The 18396-nt window shown below is 48.0% G+C and overlaps 2 protein-coding genes across 2 annotated transcripts in view; one reads left to right on the forward strand and one right to left on the reverse strand.

Annotated features, from left to right (window-relative positions):
- The window catches only part of KIF26B (kinesin family member 26B), a 444580-nt gene that overhangs the window by 415567 nt on the left and 10617 nt on the right, over positions 1 to 18396 (reverse strand). The window lies entirely within an intron of this gene.
- Positions 13906 to 14340, forward strand: LOC112828834 (ATP synthase peripheral stalk subunit F6, mitochondrial-like). Its single transcript, XM_025878084.2, has one exon. The coding sequence runs from the start codon at positions 14014 to 14016 to the stop codon at positions 14338 to 14340; it is 327 nt and encodes a 108-aa protein (XP_025733869.1). The 5' UTR covers positions 13906 to 14013.

Here is an 18396-nt window from a genome sequence, read left to right on the forward strand (position 1 = left end):
CTTTGCTGGGGAAGGTTTCACACAACTCCCGGGGGATGCCCCCAGCATCTCCACAAAGCACCTCTGCCTACGCCTCGTCATGGGGGGAATTTTGTTGTTGCTGCTCTTATTTAGAAAACCAGTACACCTAGGGGCGGGGATGGGGGGGACCCAATTTGAGAAAATATAAACATTAAAAATATGAGTAAACTCCTATTTTGGGGAATTCTGGATGTTGGTCATTAAATTACCAGATGACGGCCCACCCCTGTGACAAAGACTGCAAAGTGCAACCCCTCAGGCTCTGCAAAGAGAAAAGACAGACAACAGTGTTCACTGATGGAGCACAGAGCTGATTTTCAAAAGTAATGAGACAACCTAGGAAAGGATGTTTAGATTCACTTAGTCCCAACACAACACGCCTCTCTGGATACTGTCCAGACTCTCTCCTCGCTAAACCATTCTTGAACCACATCTTATCAGGTATCTCCACCACCGCCTTAGCACACAGCAGGCTCTCAAAAATGTGCGTTCAAGTGAATCTGAATTGGATGATTAGCATAATCCCAGAGAAGCAATACAAAAAATTTGGCTCTGAAAATTAACTGTGGGTTTGAGTGTCTTGGATTCCAATCTAGAATCATATGGTTTCCTGTTGTACAGGGCTATAAATACCCAGAGAAATGTTTAAGTAAGCGCTCTGGAGAGACTTTCTCGGTGTAAACAAGAGACGCATTCAGCAATACATCTCTATCTACTGTGGCAGTAATAAACCTATGTCAATCCTGGGGTTTAGGAGGAAGAAACCGAAGAGCCACATTTGCTAAAAATCATCTACTATATATTATACAGCCTCGGTCTGTACCCTGGGAGAGGGGAGGTATAGGTGTACTTCCATATTTAATAAGAAAATTCTGAAAAGTTCATTTCAATTACACCAAGGAGAACCTGCTCTCCAAAGGTAAATCATGGACATGTATCATTTTGTGATGAGAACTGGTACTCCACATTTGACTAGTTACACAAATGCAGAATTTTAAATACTGGCTCTCATTTTCATGCAGGAGAGATGACCCCATTTGATTTTCAGTACTTCCCTCAAGATTTTAAACTCAAGAGGTGGATGGAAGAACATTAAACACGAAGCAGAGCTTCCCTGGAGAATAAGTGCACACAGTGCGTACTTGTGTGTGCGGATGACGGTCTGCAGGCATGTGTACAAACAACCGAGATCAGCACCGAAGACCAACCCGCGCTCTCCACTATCACTCAGTTTGCCAGAGGGCTGAGCTCTGTCTGGCAATGTGCCCAAACTGTTTTGAAACCTGGCCTGGAACTCAAGTTACAAAGTATTAAAGTTCATCTCGACAGGCTACCACTCAACTTGCTTTTATGATTCATGCCTCAGGAGAGAACATCCTATGAGGTCATCGCATCTCGTGACTTCCATCCTGTGCCACTGGTCTTGGTTTTTGGTAAAAATAAGCCTAGCATCTCACCTCCCCCCCCTTCCCCAAAAGTTATAGCTGATCCTTGGGGGACTTGGGAGGGAAACCAAAGTTGTGCTTAAGAAAGCTCCTGCACCTTTTGCAGGAGGGTGAGGGGCAGGACGTCAAACAAACAAAAACAAAAAAAACCCGAAAACACCGAAAGCAAGAATGGAGAGAGAGCTTTATCAAATACCTACATGACAGCACCCCAGCAAAACTGTTGATCACTGTCTGCCCTTCCGACAGCTTGCCTGGCAGACTGCCCTGGAGCCACGACTCAATTGCGCCATCCCACGAGGTCTCTCTCTGATGGCTCATTTGCTTTGTCACCTGTGATGCTGGTCAAGAGGTCAAGCTTTCCTTTGCTCAGTGCCAAGGTCCTGAAGTCCATCTCCCGCCTGCAAGTTGCCCGTGTGACCATTCTCCCTGTCATCGGTCCAAAGATGCGTGAGAGATTCTGGCAGGGATATCTGTCCCCTGCCTGTCCACGTGCCAACTCTCACGGCCATCTCCGCAGCCTTGACGCTTACCCAGCAGGGGACGGCCAATAGATATGTTGTGTTAAAAAATAAAGAGCATGAAAGAAAATTCACATCTATCTTACTGAAACCTGAATGAGTCCAGGAACATTTTTTACTGTGGGAAAAGTGAAAGATCTTAATCAAGAAGTGGACCATAGACCTAAGTTGAAGTTAAAACTATAAAACTCTTAAAAGAACATACAAGAATGAATTTTCATGACCTCAAGTTGGGCAGTGAATTCTCAGATAAGACACCAAAAGCACAGCAACAAAAGAAAAACTGGTGAGTTGGACTTCATCAAAAAATAAAACATCTGTGCTTGAAATGACATCATCAAGAAAATGAAAAGATAAGTCACAGACTGGGAGAAAACACCAGCCAATCATATATCTGATAAGGAACTTCTACCCAGAATATATAAAGGACTCTCACAACTCAGTGACAACAACAAAAAGCCCCAACTAAAAAATGAACAAAAGATTTGATTAGACGTCTCTCCAAAGAAAACCTAAGAATGGTGAATAATCACGTGAAAAGATGCTGGACCTTACTAGTCATTAGTGAAATGCAGATCAAAACCACAGTGTGACACCACATCACATCCACTAGAATCAAAAAGACAGACAACGGAGGACAGACCTCTGATCTGTTGCTGACGGGAGCGTAAATGGTGCAGCCACACTGAAAAACAGCTTCAAAGTTTCTCCAGGTATTAAACACAGAGTTACCACATTCAATAGCAATTCCACTCCCAAGTATCAGCCCATGAGAACGGAAAATATATGTCCTCATAGAGACTGATGCCCAAACGTTCGCAACAGCATTTTTCATAATAGCGAAAAACTGGAAATAACCCACATAGCCATCCACGGGTGAACAGGTACACAGCGTGTATATCCACACAACAGAATGCCATTCCACTCCACGCTACGATGCGGTGAGCCCTGACCACGTGGTGCCGAGTGAAAAAGTCAGTCACGAAATACCACGTAGTGCGTGATTCCCATGCATAGGAAATGTCCAGGATGGGAAAATCCATAGAGAGAGAAAGTAGGGCCGTGGTTTCCTGGGGCTGAGGGGACGGGCGCACGGGGACTGACTGATAATGGGCACCGCATTTCTTTGGGGAGGGACAGAGATGTTCTAATATTACTGGGGACGATGGTTGCAAAATTCTGGGAGTATACTAAAACCCACCAGACTGCACATTCAAAACGGGTGCATTGTATAGCATGTAAATTGTATTTCAGTAAAGCTACTGAAAAACAGAAAAGAATGATCCCACATTCCTGCGTGTGCAACAGTCTGGCCAACAACAAACAACCTGATCTCCAAAAGTAGCACCAGTCCGCCCTCAGTGGCCGGCACTGCCTCCGTGTCTCACAAAGCCGACACTGGAAGGATCTTGCCAACTACACACCCTGTCTCATCTTTTCCCTAAAATCATGATTTCCCAAGAAAACCAATCCTACAAGGAATCCAAAGAAGAAAGCAAAACACAAAGTCCTTTTAACCTGAGGCTAGGTGTCTCCATGCCTTATAACCCACCCACCTCCACACATACATTCCGCGGGTTCTCTCAGAACACAGCCCAGTGGAGTCAGTTTCATTTTCATCTGGGTTATAATATAATGAAAGAAATCATCATTTTCTTTTCTTTTCTTTTTTTTTTTTTTTTTGCTTTACTAGTACATTTTTCTCTCCTGAATTCTCCTGAGCTAATGTGATACAATCTTGAAAATGTACACCACAATGAGATCAGGAGGGGTTGGCAAGAGCCCGTGCAGTAAGCTTGGGCATCCGAGCTCATCGACAACCTACTTTCACGTGAAGAGAGTCAGGCCCAATCTGCCCTGCGAGCCAAGGCTGCCAGGCAACTGAGCCCCTTCTCGGGGGGGAGCACTAATTGCTGTTCACAAAGCCGGGGGCATCTCGTCCAGGTGATCCATCAGCAGAAACCACCATAAAAGCAGCAGCAGAGGAAGAGAGACCAGGGTAGAAAGGTTAAACAGCACGAAAGCGATTTCAAGGGAGAGGAGGGATTGAGTTTGTGTGTGAGGGAGACAGAGAGAAGAAAGTGCAGCAGAAGGTCCGATGATGAGAGTGGGCTAAGTCACAGGCAGGGCACAGGTCTCCGACTCCAACCTACCCCCAGCCAAGGACAAGAGTCTGCTCGCAATTCCAGAGGGACCCAGATGCTGCTCTGGGCAGTGTGTTCCCATGGCTGGGGTTTGGTTCTTTCCACCACCCCCCGCCCCGACTTACCACTGCCACAAACCCACCCAGTGTCCTCGGCCAGAAAGGCTAACCCGGGCTCAGGACTGCCCTGCAGGTGGGTGCATTTTTAAAAGTGACACCAGTACCCTCTCCTAGCCACTGGACTATGGCCGCCAGCACCTGAAGTTGGATGCTCCAACCGAGGACAGAGAGACAGGAGTCCCTCCCACACTGAGAACTGGGAAGGATCTGGGGCACTGCGGCACCTCCAGGCTTGCCCTGCAGCCTCTGTGACCCATTTAAGGACCCATTTGTGTGCATCCTTGTCTCCTCTATGAGTTGATCAACCTCTGGAGACCAAAGTCTGGGTTCCACGTGGTTTGGAAGCTGGAACACGTACCACAGACAGCAGCACACACAGGACGCTGCCGAGAGGGACGTTCGGGGAGTGAATGAATGATCTAATGAATCATCTAGGTCCTTCTCCTGAGAGCATTCTCTGGAGTTTTTCCAGCACTGTTTTATTTCAAAATAACTTCAAGCAGAGAGGGCAGAATGGAGAGCTGTTCAATGGGTTCAGAGTTTCAGTGTGAGAAGAGGAGGCAGACCTGCTGGTGGATGGTGGGAACAGCTGCATGGCCTGGACGCATTTCATGCTGCACTGTGCCCTTAAGATGGTGAACTTGGTGTGTTTTACCACAGCTGGAAAAGAAAATGCTTAGAAAAAGACCACCAAGATGCAGCTAAGAATCTGATCACCGAAAAGACTAAGAAATAAGCACTTGAAAAGCACTTCTCTTATTTTAAAATGCAGCCCCAGGGACGCCTGGGTGGCTCAGCTGGTGGAGCATCCCACTCTCGTTTTCTGCTCGGGTCATGATCTCGCGGTTGTGAGATTGAGCCCCACCTTGGGCTCTACACTCAGCATGGAGTCTGCTACAGATTCTCTCTCTCTCTCTTTTTCTCTCTCTCAAATAAATAAAGATTAAATATAAATAAATAAATAAATAAATAAATAAATAAATAAATCACAGCCCCGAACCCAGGGTAGCAGCTCCAAGGTCAAACTCAGTTATTTGGTTGTACTTGAAATTTCCAAGCTCCTAATACAATGCCCGGCACATGTTAGGTGTTCTAAATATTTCCTGAATGTTCTAGAATCGCTTGAAGCAGCTCCAGGTATAGAAATCATCCTGGTGTCCAGGCTGTCTCCTGTAACAGAACAGGTGGGGTGGGCGTGGTCCTCTCCTAAGGGACAAGGCGGTCTCTGGCCGCAAAGCGCCTGGTGCCCTCATCTGGCAGCCACAGACACTCCCCGCCTGTACCCCCAGCCGGCGTTCCACCTGCAGCTTTCCCTTCCTGAGCGGAAGCCAAGCCGTGCCTATACCAGCTCAGCGTGACCCCCTCCTCCCTCTCTCTAAACAAAAAGCTGCAATCCCCCACACACCACGTCTTTCATTTTCTCAGCCCGGAGAATGGCCCGGAGGCCATTAAACTCACCATCGGAAAAACCTGGGTTCAGGAGACTCAGGAGAGCGTTTTGCACTTAGTCTCAGGTGAAGGGTCATTTCACTAATCAGAAACAGGCCCAAACTTCCACCACCGTTATCCATCACCAGAAGACAAGTAAAATCAAAACCAAAAGGCAATGAATCCCAGCCCTCCCCTCATAGCGAGCGGCTCCCTGGAGGCCAGCTAGCCCAGACGCCCGGGTGCCAGCCACCGCCATGTCCTCCTTGGCTCCCCTGGCCACCCTGATGAGCCACCGCGTCAAGCTCAAGTGCACCCACACTAGCCCACGCTCCTCATGACCCTCGACCCAGGAAAAGCTGCAAGGAGGGTTACTTAGCACGCTCCCTTGTTAAAAGATAGTGTTCGCTCAGAGGGAACTAGGGATCCATGAAGGCAGGGTTGTCTGTCTTTGCAGAAGTTATGGCAAATGGCCTGCAGGGACCACGGCACAGCCCCCTACAAACCGCCTCTTCACCAAAGTACCAGAGTGCTAAATGCTTCATACCAGGTTCTGCTCAGAAGTGCACATCTCCTACAAAAGTCACAGAACACATCGTCTGAAATTCAGTGGCATCTGGGTGGCTCAGTGGGTTAAGCATCTGCCTTCAGCTCAGGTCATGATCTCAGGGCCCTGGGATCAAGCCCCACATCAAACTCCTTGCTCAGCGGGGAGTCTGCTTCTCCCTCTCTCTCTGCCGCACCCCCCACCTCATGCTGTCTGTCTCTCTCAAATAAATAAATAAATCTTCAAAAAAAATAAAGAAGGATCGTCTGAAATTCAGCGGCACCACCACCTGTGGACCCAACCTATCAGCCGTAGCCCCCCATGGCAGCTGAAGGCACAGTTAGAAGCAGAAGTGACCCACCGGTTGTCCCCGAAGCCTTACATTGAGCATGAAAGGCCTGAACGAGATTCCCACACCTCCCCAGCGTCTTGGGGAGCACAGCTGATGTGGCTCACTACATAACACCTGTCAGGGCTTCCGGCTCCTTCTGTGCCCTCGGCTGCTCCCAAGGGCAGGCAGCTTTAGTCCAGGGAGTTAACAGGGGTGGGTGCAGATGACAGCAGACCCAGAGTCTTTTGGCTCCTGAGGGCAGGCCCAGCTATACCAAACACACAGGGAAATCAGGGATAGGAGAAAATCCTACACACCAGAGAGGATGCCAGAAGGAAAAGAAACAAAATCCCAGCCTAGACCTCAAGGACGCGTCTTTCTCGAACGTCTCTGGCCCCCTTCCACAGAATACTTCCTACTTCCTAGTAAATTCTGGTACCGTCTCTGTAGACCGTAGATCTATTTCTTCCCAAACAAACCTTTTTTGAAAAATAACCCCACTCTCTCACAGGGAATAAAAATGGAGGTACAATTTCACCACTTTCAATAGAAGCAACATTTCCATGCTTGCGGCTCTACCCTTTGAACTCTAGCCGGGAAGAGAAAACAATTAGAAAGAGGACAAACAAAAAGAGGCTTTTGAGGAAACAGGAATACAATAAAAGAGATCTCAGAACTCAGATTATGGCCTCTTTGTTCGTTTCAGATCATAGCTGAACTCAGTGACTCTCTACATCTTGCCACAAAATTATATCTTCTAATTTTTTGTGCCTGTTGTTTTTTGTTTTTTCCCCAAATCTCTACTTGACAGAATCTCAAAGGATCTCAGACAATGGAAACCGGCCGTGGGCTGGTATTTCTAGGGTGAGCCATGGAGACCCTCACCTGCCTCCTACTTCATTAACCCCTGCAGCTCCCTGTTCCGGGGCTATGTGTTCAAGTCACCACCTCGCTGAGCCCCCCCACCCCGCCACAGTCATGCCTAGAGCATGGGTGACCCACCAGCCACGCCCAGGGGAGGAGGCTCAACTGGACCCAAGACCCGGCAAGGAAGAGAGTTTCAATCTTCTAAGATGGTTTCAGACCTGCGCTCCTTTTTGGGGGCGCTAAACAACGTAACTAAGATTTCACCCTTTCTCCAGATTATCAAAAGAAAAAAAAAAAAACAAAACAAAAACCCGTGTCTGAACCTAGTGCTTTGTAATTCACGTCCATCTACCGTATATGTTCACATATAATACGCACGTAGCTTCTGGACAAGCACCCTATGTTCCAAGACTGTAGGACTGCATCGTTGATATTTTTGTATTAACATAGGCAATGCCTTTGACAAAAATGTCTCTAGAGACTAAAGCCCCACTCTTAGACTTTCCCATGCCTACTTCTCGCTGCTATCTAGTGCCTATGTCACCCTATCCCTCCTCCTTTCTCGGCCCCAACGCCCTGGAGTCTGGAGGTGGATTGGCTCCAGGTTGTAATGGGATCTGTAGCCTTTCACCTCCGGGTCACCATCCCAAGTCTGGGCCACCTCGCCAGCATCTGAAAGCAGTTACTGTGCCATGGATGGCTCTGCTTCAGACAAAACCCACTGTTCTAGCCTTTCACCCTGCGGGAAGTCTCAAGCAGGAAAGGCAGTAAGGAGTGAGCAATGAACAAGCTGCCAAAAGAAACTCCATATTAGCCAGAATCCACGAGAATGGTTTGAAGGAGAACCTTTGTAAGAAAAGCCTGGGGTTTTTAGAGTCTGATGTCGATGCTATGGGGGTAAGGGACGCTATGGCCAAATTCCCTTCCCGCAACCTGGGAAGAGTCAGACACCTATTATAAAACGGCAAGTATCTCGTGAAGCCCTGAAATCCCACCAACTCAGAATGGCAGCGCTCCAGAAGAGAGCAGGCAGGAGTGTGAGGCTCTGAGTGAGCTCACTGGTGACAGTGATCAACGCCCAGACAGTGCCTGGCATGGAGCAGATGTGTCCAAACAATTGCTGAACAGGAGCAAAGAAAGGTCTCTTGGCCTCTCCTTTCTTTCTCCAGCTTGTCAAATGAGGTTAACACAGACCCCCCCACCCCTATATCCAGCCATCACATCCCTGTAAGGAATGTTACAGAGTCAGGAAACCAAGTGGCAAAGGCCCAGTACAGTAACCTCAAAAAAGCAGCTATTTAAATATAAGTTTGTATCCACCCATCGAATCTTTAAAGGTGTCCGTTTGGTCCAACTCCAAAAAAGCAATGCCCACAATGTGTTGGCAAATTTGGAAGAGAGCTGCTGCCACTGAACATATCGCTGTCAAGAACCCAAGAGCTAATAAGTCATTTTTTTTTTTAGTTTACTGCAAAATGTGCAATATAATCATAGTACTATATTAATAACTATTATGCAGGTGACCACTAACGTGCTGCCCTCAAAAAGATGAACTTGCCAGCCTCATGGGTTTATTCAGTGAGGAAGACAGACTGTGTAAAACCTTCAAACTCTTACAGGCACAAATAAAAAGGCTGCTTCTCAGAGGTAAGCAGCAGTGAGAGGCCAATTCCCGCATCCCTCCACAGGCCCTCGCCTGGCCCCGTCCCTCCCATGGGACTGTAGGGAGGCTCACAGGGAGGTCCCCATCCTATCCCCACCCCACATCCACTGCAGGATGCAGGTCTGGGTCCCTAACCTTGCTGAGCTTCCTCATCTGTGCAATGGGGACAGTAACCATACCCAATCATAGGACTGAATGTGATTGCACATTAACGTGCTTGGAAGAAGCAGGTGGTGGTCAGACCAACAAATGTTGTCATGATCACCCTTCACGAGCCACTGGAGGAAAGCGTCCCTGCCCAGGCAATCTGCGGGGACATCTCTTCCCTTAGATCACTATTCTGTGACACAGTTTACACTGCTGTGGGTGGCATGGGGTGGGGGGGAGTCTACATAACATAAAATTTTAAATGCATTTTTAAATGCATAGTTCAGTGGCATTAAGTACATCCCATGTTCGTGCAATCATCACCACCATCCATCTCCAGAACTTGTTTCATTTTCCCAAACTGAAGCTCCTTATCATTAAGCGTCAAGTCTCCATTCCCCTCCCCCAGCCCTCCCCTTCCTACCAACCATCACTCCACACCATCTGTCTCCATGAATTTGAAAACTCTAAGCATCACCTGTAAGTGGAACCACACAGGATTTGTCCCTTTGGTGACTGGCTTATTTCACTCAGAATAATGTCCTGGAGGTTCATCCACGTGGTAGCAGGTGTCCGAATTTCCTTCCTTTTTGTATATTAAGGAAATATTATATATATGAATATATATGTATTTTATATATTTCCTTCCATTTAGTCTATCCACTCACCCGCTGACAGACCCTTGGGTTGCTCTCACCTCGGGGCTGGTGAATAATGCAGCTGTGAGTGTGGGTGGGGCATGCTAGCTTGCGGGTCTGACGCGGTATCATCGTTCTTTAAGCCGGGCATATAAAGCTCGTGTTGTCGTTTAACTTCTTGTGAAGGCAGTGTAGGGGCTCCCCTCTTTGGACACTTTACGTCTGGCAATACTGCGATCCTCAGGGCTCCTGCGATCCTCAGGGCTCCTGCAGCCCCTCTCTGTTCGTGAGATGCCTGGAATACCTCGCCTTCTTCAGCCTTCGCCCACCAGCTCCTACTCACTGATTAGCCTCAATGCAGCCGTCACCCCTTCTGGAAACCATCTCAGCCCACTCCATAGCTGGCCATGCCATCCGTTGTGGGGATGCTGAGGAAGGGACGAGGCAGCAGCCAGCACGGTGGTCTGGAGCCCAGCACCCGCCCACCCCCCAGGCTGGGAGGCTCAAGGGCAGGGCTGTGTCCTAACCACTTTTCTGTCCCAGTGCCAAGTCCGGCGACCACACACTATACAGTAACAGCCAAAGAAATGTTGACCAGACCGAGAGATGGATGGACATGGAGCATGAGAGAAGTAGAAAATAAATACACTGGATGTTAATTGTGTGCAATGAATCCTGGGGTCAGGAGGTCACCATCTAGAGATGCCAGTTTTACTTTTCTCTTCTATAAAATGGCAGTTTGGATGCTAATATTTAGTGAACGCCTACTATGTGCCAGACAAAACACACCGATGAAGCAATTATTCCTGTTAATGCTATTATACAAGTAAGGAAACTGGGGCAGAAAGCAGCAAGTCCCTCTAAGTCCACAGAGCTACGAATGTCAGAGCCAAGATTCACACCCCAGTGGTCTGGCTGCAGGAACCATGGTCTTAAGAGCAAAAGTAACCCAGGGGCACCCGGGTGGTGCAGTCAGTTGAGCATCTGACTTGTGGTTTCAGCTCAGGTCCTGATCTCTGTGTTGTGGGATCCTGATCTCAGGGCTGTGGGATGGAGCCCCATGTCGGGTTCTGCACTCAGGAGGGAGTCAGCTTGTGACTCTCTCTCCCTCTCTTTAAAAAATAAATAAATCTTTAAAAAAAAATAGCAAAAGTAACTCAACACTACATAACCTCTAAGGCTCCTTCTCTGTCTGCTATAGTTCTAGGATTATGAAATGCTAATGACTCAAAAGGATATTCTGAGGTCTCCAGGAGTAGAGGTGACAGATAACATTAAAAAGTCATGGTGTTCATTTAAATCGACATATTATATTGAATTTTGCCCTGTGTAAGGATTATAAAGAGGGCTTGGAAAGTTCGTGATCCTTTTAAAAAGACACTGATGTGTGCTCTACAAGAGAGCAGTGAACACTACTATGTTTCTTTTCAGAATGAGTGCGACCCCATTCCTGTCTTGGGGAAAAAAAACCAGCCCACTTCCTTGCTACTCTGCCCCAGAGGACTTGAAACCAGCCTAGTGAATTTCCCCTCTCACTGCAAACAGTGGCAGATTCAAGCCTTGAAGGGAGCGGGGTTCCTTCATACTGCAGACCTGCCTCCAGCCTGGATGTGATCATGTGTCACCATTTCACCAAATAGCAGAGGCAGTGCGGTATCAACTGTGCAAATCGACTCTCAGATGAAGGCAGAAATTAAATCTAAGGGGCCAGTGTGTGGGTGTGTGGCCTTGAGCTTGCCCTCTTGGCTTAGTTCCGACCAGTGAAACCAGGCTTCCTTCCGGGAATACCTGGGACCATTCTGAGCATCCAGTGAGCACTCCCACATTCCGTTATTCTCCAGACCAGAAATGAATACAACCACATGAAATGGAGCAAAAACAAGGTCATAGCAACTAACAAGAAATTCAAGGGCCTGCAAACTAGCTGATCCAGAAATACCTAGACCGGGACACACCCGGGTGAAGGAGCCACGCTCACATTTCATCCCTGTGGATTTCAATCTTCTAGAACAGGAGGCCAGGTCAGGGGCAGGCATCACGCCCCTCCTCGCCATATCCTCCCACCAGCATCCCCTCCTCCCGCAGCCTCTTCCCTCGGCTCCCAGGATGTTTCCAGTGGAAAGGGGGAGATTTTCTTTTCCCCAAAGGCCAGAAATCCCTGGAGAATTCACATGTTCAAAAAAAAAAATTACTCTCTAGTGGGTTTACAGATCCCAGCGAAATGTAAAATTCATAATATGATGACCACACTCCAGGGCTCAGAGTCCAGGAGATCTATTATGGGCAAAACAATAAATCCTACTAGAGCTTGATGTAACCTCGGGAGCCAGAGGTTTTCCGGGTGAGCCCCAGCAGATCCCCACACCTCTCCATCATTATGTTATCTCCTCCTGACCACCATAAAGAGCCATTATGGAGAATCACTAATAACAAGGAGTACTCCATAAAAAAAGTAAATTAGCACAAACTACCACCACGAAAAAGCCCACAGCCAGCAACTTCTTTCCCCGGAGTTGCTGCCTCACACAGGAAGCAGAGAGCCTGATGAGACCTAGGAAAACCACAACTTTGTATTACACTTGCCCCACCCTGGCTGCAAAAATGCTCGTCAAGCCATCCTTAGCGGACTTGCCACGGGCTTCCCCTTCCTGCGCTTGCAGGCCGCCCGGACAGTCCGCCATCCTTCCCCACTCAGCGCCCTTGGAATGGCACCGCCCGCTTTATGAGCTGCCTTGACCTCTAATAAAGGCTCGGGCCTAACAACGTCTGAAACCTGAGACCCGCTATCTACTGCGTTACCAGCTTGCGGGCTTCCTCCCAGGCTCCTGCAGAGTGAGCACACGCATGCGCGCACGCGCACAGCCCAGCGGGGTGGAAAGCCTTCTCAGAAATTCTAGAAAGAGTTCCCGGAGCAAATTTAGAGGGAAAGGACGAGAGGAGAAACAAAGGCTCCGACATCTGGGAACACGATCGAGGAAAACACGCGGAGGGTGTGCAGTGCTGAGTTGGGCGTGCCCGGCGGCGAGGTGTGCAGTCAGCCTCCACCGGGGTTGGGGCGGAGAACCCAGTGCAAGAAGGTGGAGGGTCAAGTGCACTCCCGCTGCTCTGTGCCTGCCCTCAACCGTGCAAGCACCACTGTCCTAGTCCAGCTCAAGGTCAGATGAAGCTCTGCTTTAGTATCTATAGGGCTCCCTGAGTGGTGTTCAGACGACAATGCACATACCAAGTATTATAGCTGAAATAAGAGTGAGGGGGACATCTCATAGGAAGCGGACGGGCTAAAAACTAAAGCTGGGTTAGTTGTTGGGGAAGAAGAACAAAATGGATAATGAATGAACGGACCTTGTCCACCCGCCGGCCAGCCACCTGCCACCTCCTCTGACTGTGGGCCACCCTTCAAAACGACGGGACTGTTATGCCCAAGTCGTGGGCACGAGGGATGTAAATATTGGTCTAAACAACTGAGGCCTTGTCTAAACATTCAGAGGAGCAGAGGGGAAAAGGAGGACCAAAGGGGAAGAAAGGTTTTAGAAAAAAATCTAGATGTAGAGGTTTTGAAAAAAAGATTTTACTTATTTATTTGAGAGAGAGAGAACACAAGCAGGGAGAGGGGCAGATGGAGAAGCAGACTCCCTGCGGAGCAAGGAGCCTGTCACAGGACTCGGTCCCAGGACCCCGGGATCATGACCTGAGGTGATATCAGATGCTTAACCAACTGAGCCACCCAGGCGCCCCTAGATGTAGAGTTTTTTTTTTTAAGAAAGATGAATGAAATGTCTGGAGTTTTGGTGTTCCTGGACTGCTACCCAGGATGAACTCCCCCCAAATTATTTCTAAATCCAAATCAGGGGCACCTGGGTGGTTCAGTCAGTTAAGCATCTGCCTTCGGCTCAGGTCATGATCTCAGGGTCCTGGGATGGAGTCCTGCATCAGGCTCCCTGCTCAGTGGGAGCCTGCTTCTCCATCTGCCCCTCCCCCTGCTTGTGCTCTTTCTCAAATAAATAAATAAAAATCTTTAAAATAAATAAATTCTAATCAGTATAACGAATTTTTTTTTCATGTAAAACTAACTATAAGCTGAGAACAGTGGCGACCGCAAAGGCTCTGGCAGCTTGGGACTGAGTGCAAGTAACAAAATCACCATGATTCTTCAGAGGCTCTTCAGGTTCTCCTCTCTCATTCGGTCTGCAGTCTCAGTTCATTTGAGGAGGAACATTGGTGTCACAGCAGTGGCATTTCATAAGGAACTTGATCCTGTACAGAAACTCTTCATGGACAAGATTAGAGAATACAGAACTAAGCAACAGGCATCTGGAGGACCCACTGATACTGGCCCAGAGTACCAGCAAGACCTAGAGAGGGAGCTTTTTAAGCCTAAGCAAACGTATGGTAAAGCAGACAAGAATATGTTCCCAGACTTCAAATTTGAGTATCCTAAATGTGAAGTCATTGAAAAACCCCAGTCCTGAAGAAAGGATGTAAAATTTATTTGGTAATTGGTCCTAGATTAGTTGTACAACTGTATCAGAATAAACATACATTTCTCAAAGAACATGTGGTATATATACACAATGGAATATTATGCAGCCGTCAAAAGGAATGAGATCTTGCCATCTGCAATGACGTGGATGGAACTGGAGGGTGTTATGCTGAGTGAAATAAGTCAATCAGAGAAAGACATGTATCATATGACCTCACTGATATGAGGAATTCTTAATCTCAGGAAACAAACTGAGGGTTGCTGGAGTGGTGGGGGCTGGGAGGGATGGGGTGGCTGGGTGATAGACATTGGGTAGGGTATGTGCTATGGTGAGCTCTGTGAATTGTTCAAGACTGTGGAATCACAGATCTGTACCTCTGAAACAAATAATGCAATATATGTTAAGAAAAAAGAAAAAGAAGAAGATAGCAGGAGGGGAAGAATGAAGGGGAGTAAGTCAGAGGGGGAGACGAACCATGAGAGACGATGGACTCTGAAAAACAAACTGAGGGTTCTAGAGGGGAGGGGGTGGGGGGATGGGTTAGCCTGGTGATGGGTATTAAAGAGGGCACATTCTGCGTGGAGCCCTGGGTGTTATGCACAAACAATGAATCATGGAACCCTACATCAAAAACTAATGATGTAATGTATGGTGATTAACATAACAATAAAAATTTTTAAAAAAGAATAAACATACATTTCTCAGCTGTCAAATGTTCTTCTAATTCTGATTCCAAATAAATTATCTGGTGATGTTGGGTGTACCAAAAAAAAAAAAACTAACTATAAGCATCTTTATATCTAAGGCAATATTTTTTCTCAGACATTCCTTAACCAAATTGCTCTCATAAAATCAATTGTCTTTCTGTCTGCCCAAGTCTATTTCTGTGTACAAACACAGAAGACAATAAAGTAAACAGCTTTATTAAGAAACAGGAAGAATCCCATCCATCCACTTATGATCCAAATTCCAAACGCAGGAACCTCAGGGAGGACGGTGCTGGCAGCACCCCTGTGTGGATGGGCAAACCCGGGGGGCAGGCCTGGTTGGCTGGCGGTGGGAGTCCCACAAACATGGCAACCCAAGGAAGAGCTTCAGGCTCCCAGTTGGGCCAGAAATCCATCTAGGGCCTTGTCAAGCATATCCCTCCGGAATGTGGGAGCAAGGACTGGGCACCATAGCCCTGGAGCTCCTCTCCGGCTTCTCAGAGATTTGCAGAGACCACCGACTCTGACCCTCTTGGTTTACAGAGGAGGGACGAAGCACAAGCTGGCTTGCAGGGATTCCGGTGCTAATTAGTGCTGCAGACAAGACAGCAACTCTGTCTCCTCATCTAAGGACAGTCCCTTCTCATCTAAATGTCTGGGATCGTCGACAACCTCCGATGTCTACCAACCCCCACCCCTTTCCTTCCTGTGTCTCTCGCCCCTCTCTTGTCTTCCCTTCTCCTTATTCCTCCCCTGGCCATCCTTCTCCCTCTAGCTCTCAGACCCATGGCCATGCCGCCTGGCTTGGCAGAGACCTGATGCTCCATTCCCAGCTGGGAGCCTGCAGGGAAGACATTCAAGGCCACCTGGGCAGCCACCACGCTCAGGACCAGGACATCTCTCCACAGAAGGGCACACAGCTGAACCAGGCAGCTGATCCTTTTTCTTAAGCAATGTGGTTGCTAGCTGTCTGCCTCATTGGCGGTTTATTTCCTGTGCAACCAGCTGGTTAGACAGCTCCACAGCTTTGGGCTGTTCTTGGTTTCCTACTCAGTTAATAAGTCAGTCTCCTGTTACCGCATGAAACCACCATGTAGATGGAGCAGGGCGTAAGGAAGCAACGATTCTATCTCCAAAGAAAGCGACCGTGATAAGTAAGATGGTAGTGTTTCATGGGGAAGTGTAGCTGCTCATCACTGCTAATTAAAAAAAGGAATCACACCACGGAAAAATCTAAGCTCTTTAAGTTCCCAGAAAAAAAAAATCTGAATTAACAATTATAAATCTCAGACATCACTCAGATTAGATAAAGAAGTATCGAAAGCTTACGTTCGTCACCTCTGTGGTGACAAAGGAGATTTAACTTATTATTTGCAGATCACATTTTAAAAATAAAGACATTCTGGGGGGATTGAGTGGCTCAGGTCATGATTCCAGGGTCCTGGGATGGTATATGTGCTGCCGAAGCGAGCACCAGTGTCCTGGGATGGAGCCAGACGCAGGCTCGGGCTGGCATGAAGGGCTCCTGCTCAGCGGGGAGCCTGCTCCTCCCTCTCCCTCTGCCCCTCCCCCCCTTGTGCGCGCACTTTCATTCTCTCAGATAAATAAATAAAATCCTTAAAAAATAAAAATAAAGACATTTTGTGCATAAGAACTACCAAAGATTTTAAAACCATGCTGTGGGTGAAGAGCTAAACATTTTTCCAAGATCTTTTTGTGGTTGGCAACAATGTCCAACTCAAACTCCATTAAGCAGAAACAGTGAGTCAAAATAGCCCCTCAGCTGCAACATGGCCTATAACACTTAAGATATATTTAGATACAGTTCTGCTTATCAAAAGAATTCACGCTACTCCAGAACCTTCTGATATGTTAACCCCCATAGCAGCACAGGAATATTGACCCTTTCTGGGTAAGAGTTTACAAGAAGGCTCTGAGAGCTGAAACGTGTGCAGGAAATACCGCTTGGTGGGGGAGGGGGCCTATATTTCCAGACTCCTCCACAAAGTCTGGTCAGAATCGATGCGATAGGATCAGCAAAGCATAACTGCAAAGAAAACTGTCTGCGAAAGATAAAACCGGATGGGAAGGCAGATAAGCCCAAATTCCTGGTGCTGCCCAGACCCACAGCAGCACCCGCCCTCACTGGGGGAGACACGCTCTCCGTTCAGGAGTGAAAATGCCAAACGAGGAGTCTGCCAAGCTCCCTGGAGGGCCTCTGAGCCGGGCAGGGCTCAAAGAAGGGATTTCCATCTGTGACAGGGAATCGCACTCCATATTCATGGCTTCTCAACTAAAAGGAGTGGCTATTTTCGTCAACTGAGCTCTCCCAAATTTTCTGTGGAGTCACACTACAAAGGAATAAATGAATGTTTTATCTGCTTGGAGGTGACGACATGGAAAAGGAGATGAGCTCATTGGCTCTGACTGCTGTTTTTCCGTTTTGCTGTCAGACGACTGACAAGAGTAAGGATGAGGGGGAAGGAGGGAGGGAGGAAGGAAGGTAGGTAGGTTGGTAGGTCGGTTTTATAAAGTTTACCTTCCTAGAGAAAGTCACTGGAATAAACAGAAAGTGAAGGTTGACTGTCATCTCGCCCGTTTCACAGACCCTCACAACAACCCCACTGGGGTCCTACCACTTCCGCCACTGTAAGGAGGAGAATGACCGAGTTCAGAAAGGCTGTGCCCAAGGTCACACACTTAGTGACGTGACCTGATTTTGCACCCAAGTTTGTTGACCCCAGATCTTCCTTTGCAAGGTCGTAAGAGCCTCAAAAGTGGATCTCTCTTAACCTCTTAGTGTCGTCAACGACTCAAATGCTACCTCAGATGTCCTCACCTCTCCACCCGCTCCTGGATACACGGTCACTGCCCGCCTTTCTCCAGGCACCAGAAACTCTTCCAACAAAGATCGCCAGCGACCTCCAACTCACGGAATCGAGGGAAACCTCCGTGCTTACCTCCTGGATCTCTCTGAGGTATCTGACCTTTGCCTCCCTCTGATGTTTCTCCTCTCTGCTTCCATGACGCCACTTTCTCTGAGTTTCCTCCCCTTCTCTTGGCTTCTCCTTGACCTCTCTTCCCAGCTCCTCAGGCTGCCTGTGCCTTCAATGTCCCTGGTCCCACAGCTCCATGCTCTGCTCGCTGTCCACAGCCTCACTCTCTGGGGAGAGCTCACCTTCAGTGGATGCCACCACCCTCTCCAGGCCAACATCCCCCCAGACCCGCGTCTCCAGCTCTGAATCCCACTGGGACCCACCAGAACACTCCTCTTCAAGCTCTACAGGGCCCAGAACAGTTTTATGATCCACAACCATCCTCGTAAATCAGACCCACA

Source organism: Callorhinus ursinus, unplaced genomic scaffold (assembly GCF_003265705.2).
Source record: "Callorhinus ursinus isolate GAN/ISIS: 27379988/994484 unplaced genomic scaffold, GSC_fseal_2.0 scaffold13, whole genome shotgun sequence".
In the NCBI taxonomy this organism is placed as follows: domain Eukaryota; kingdom Metazoa; phylum Chordata; class Mammalia; order Carnivora; family Otariidae; genus Callorhinus; species Callorhinus ursinus.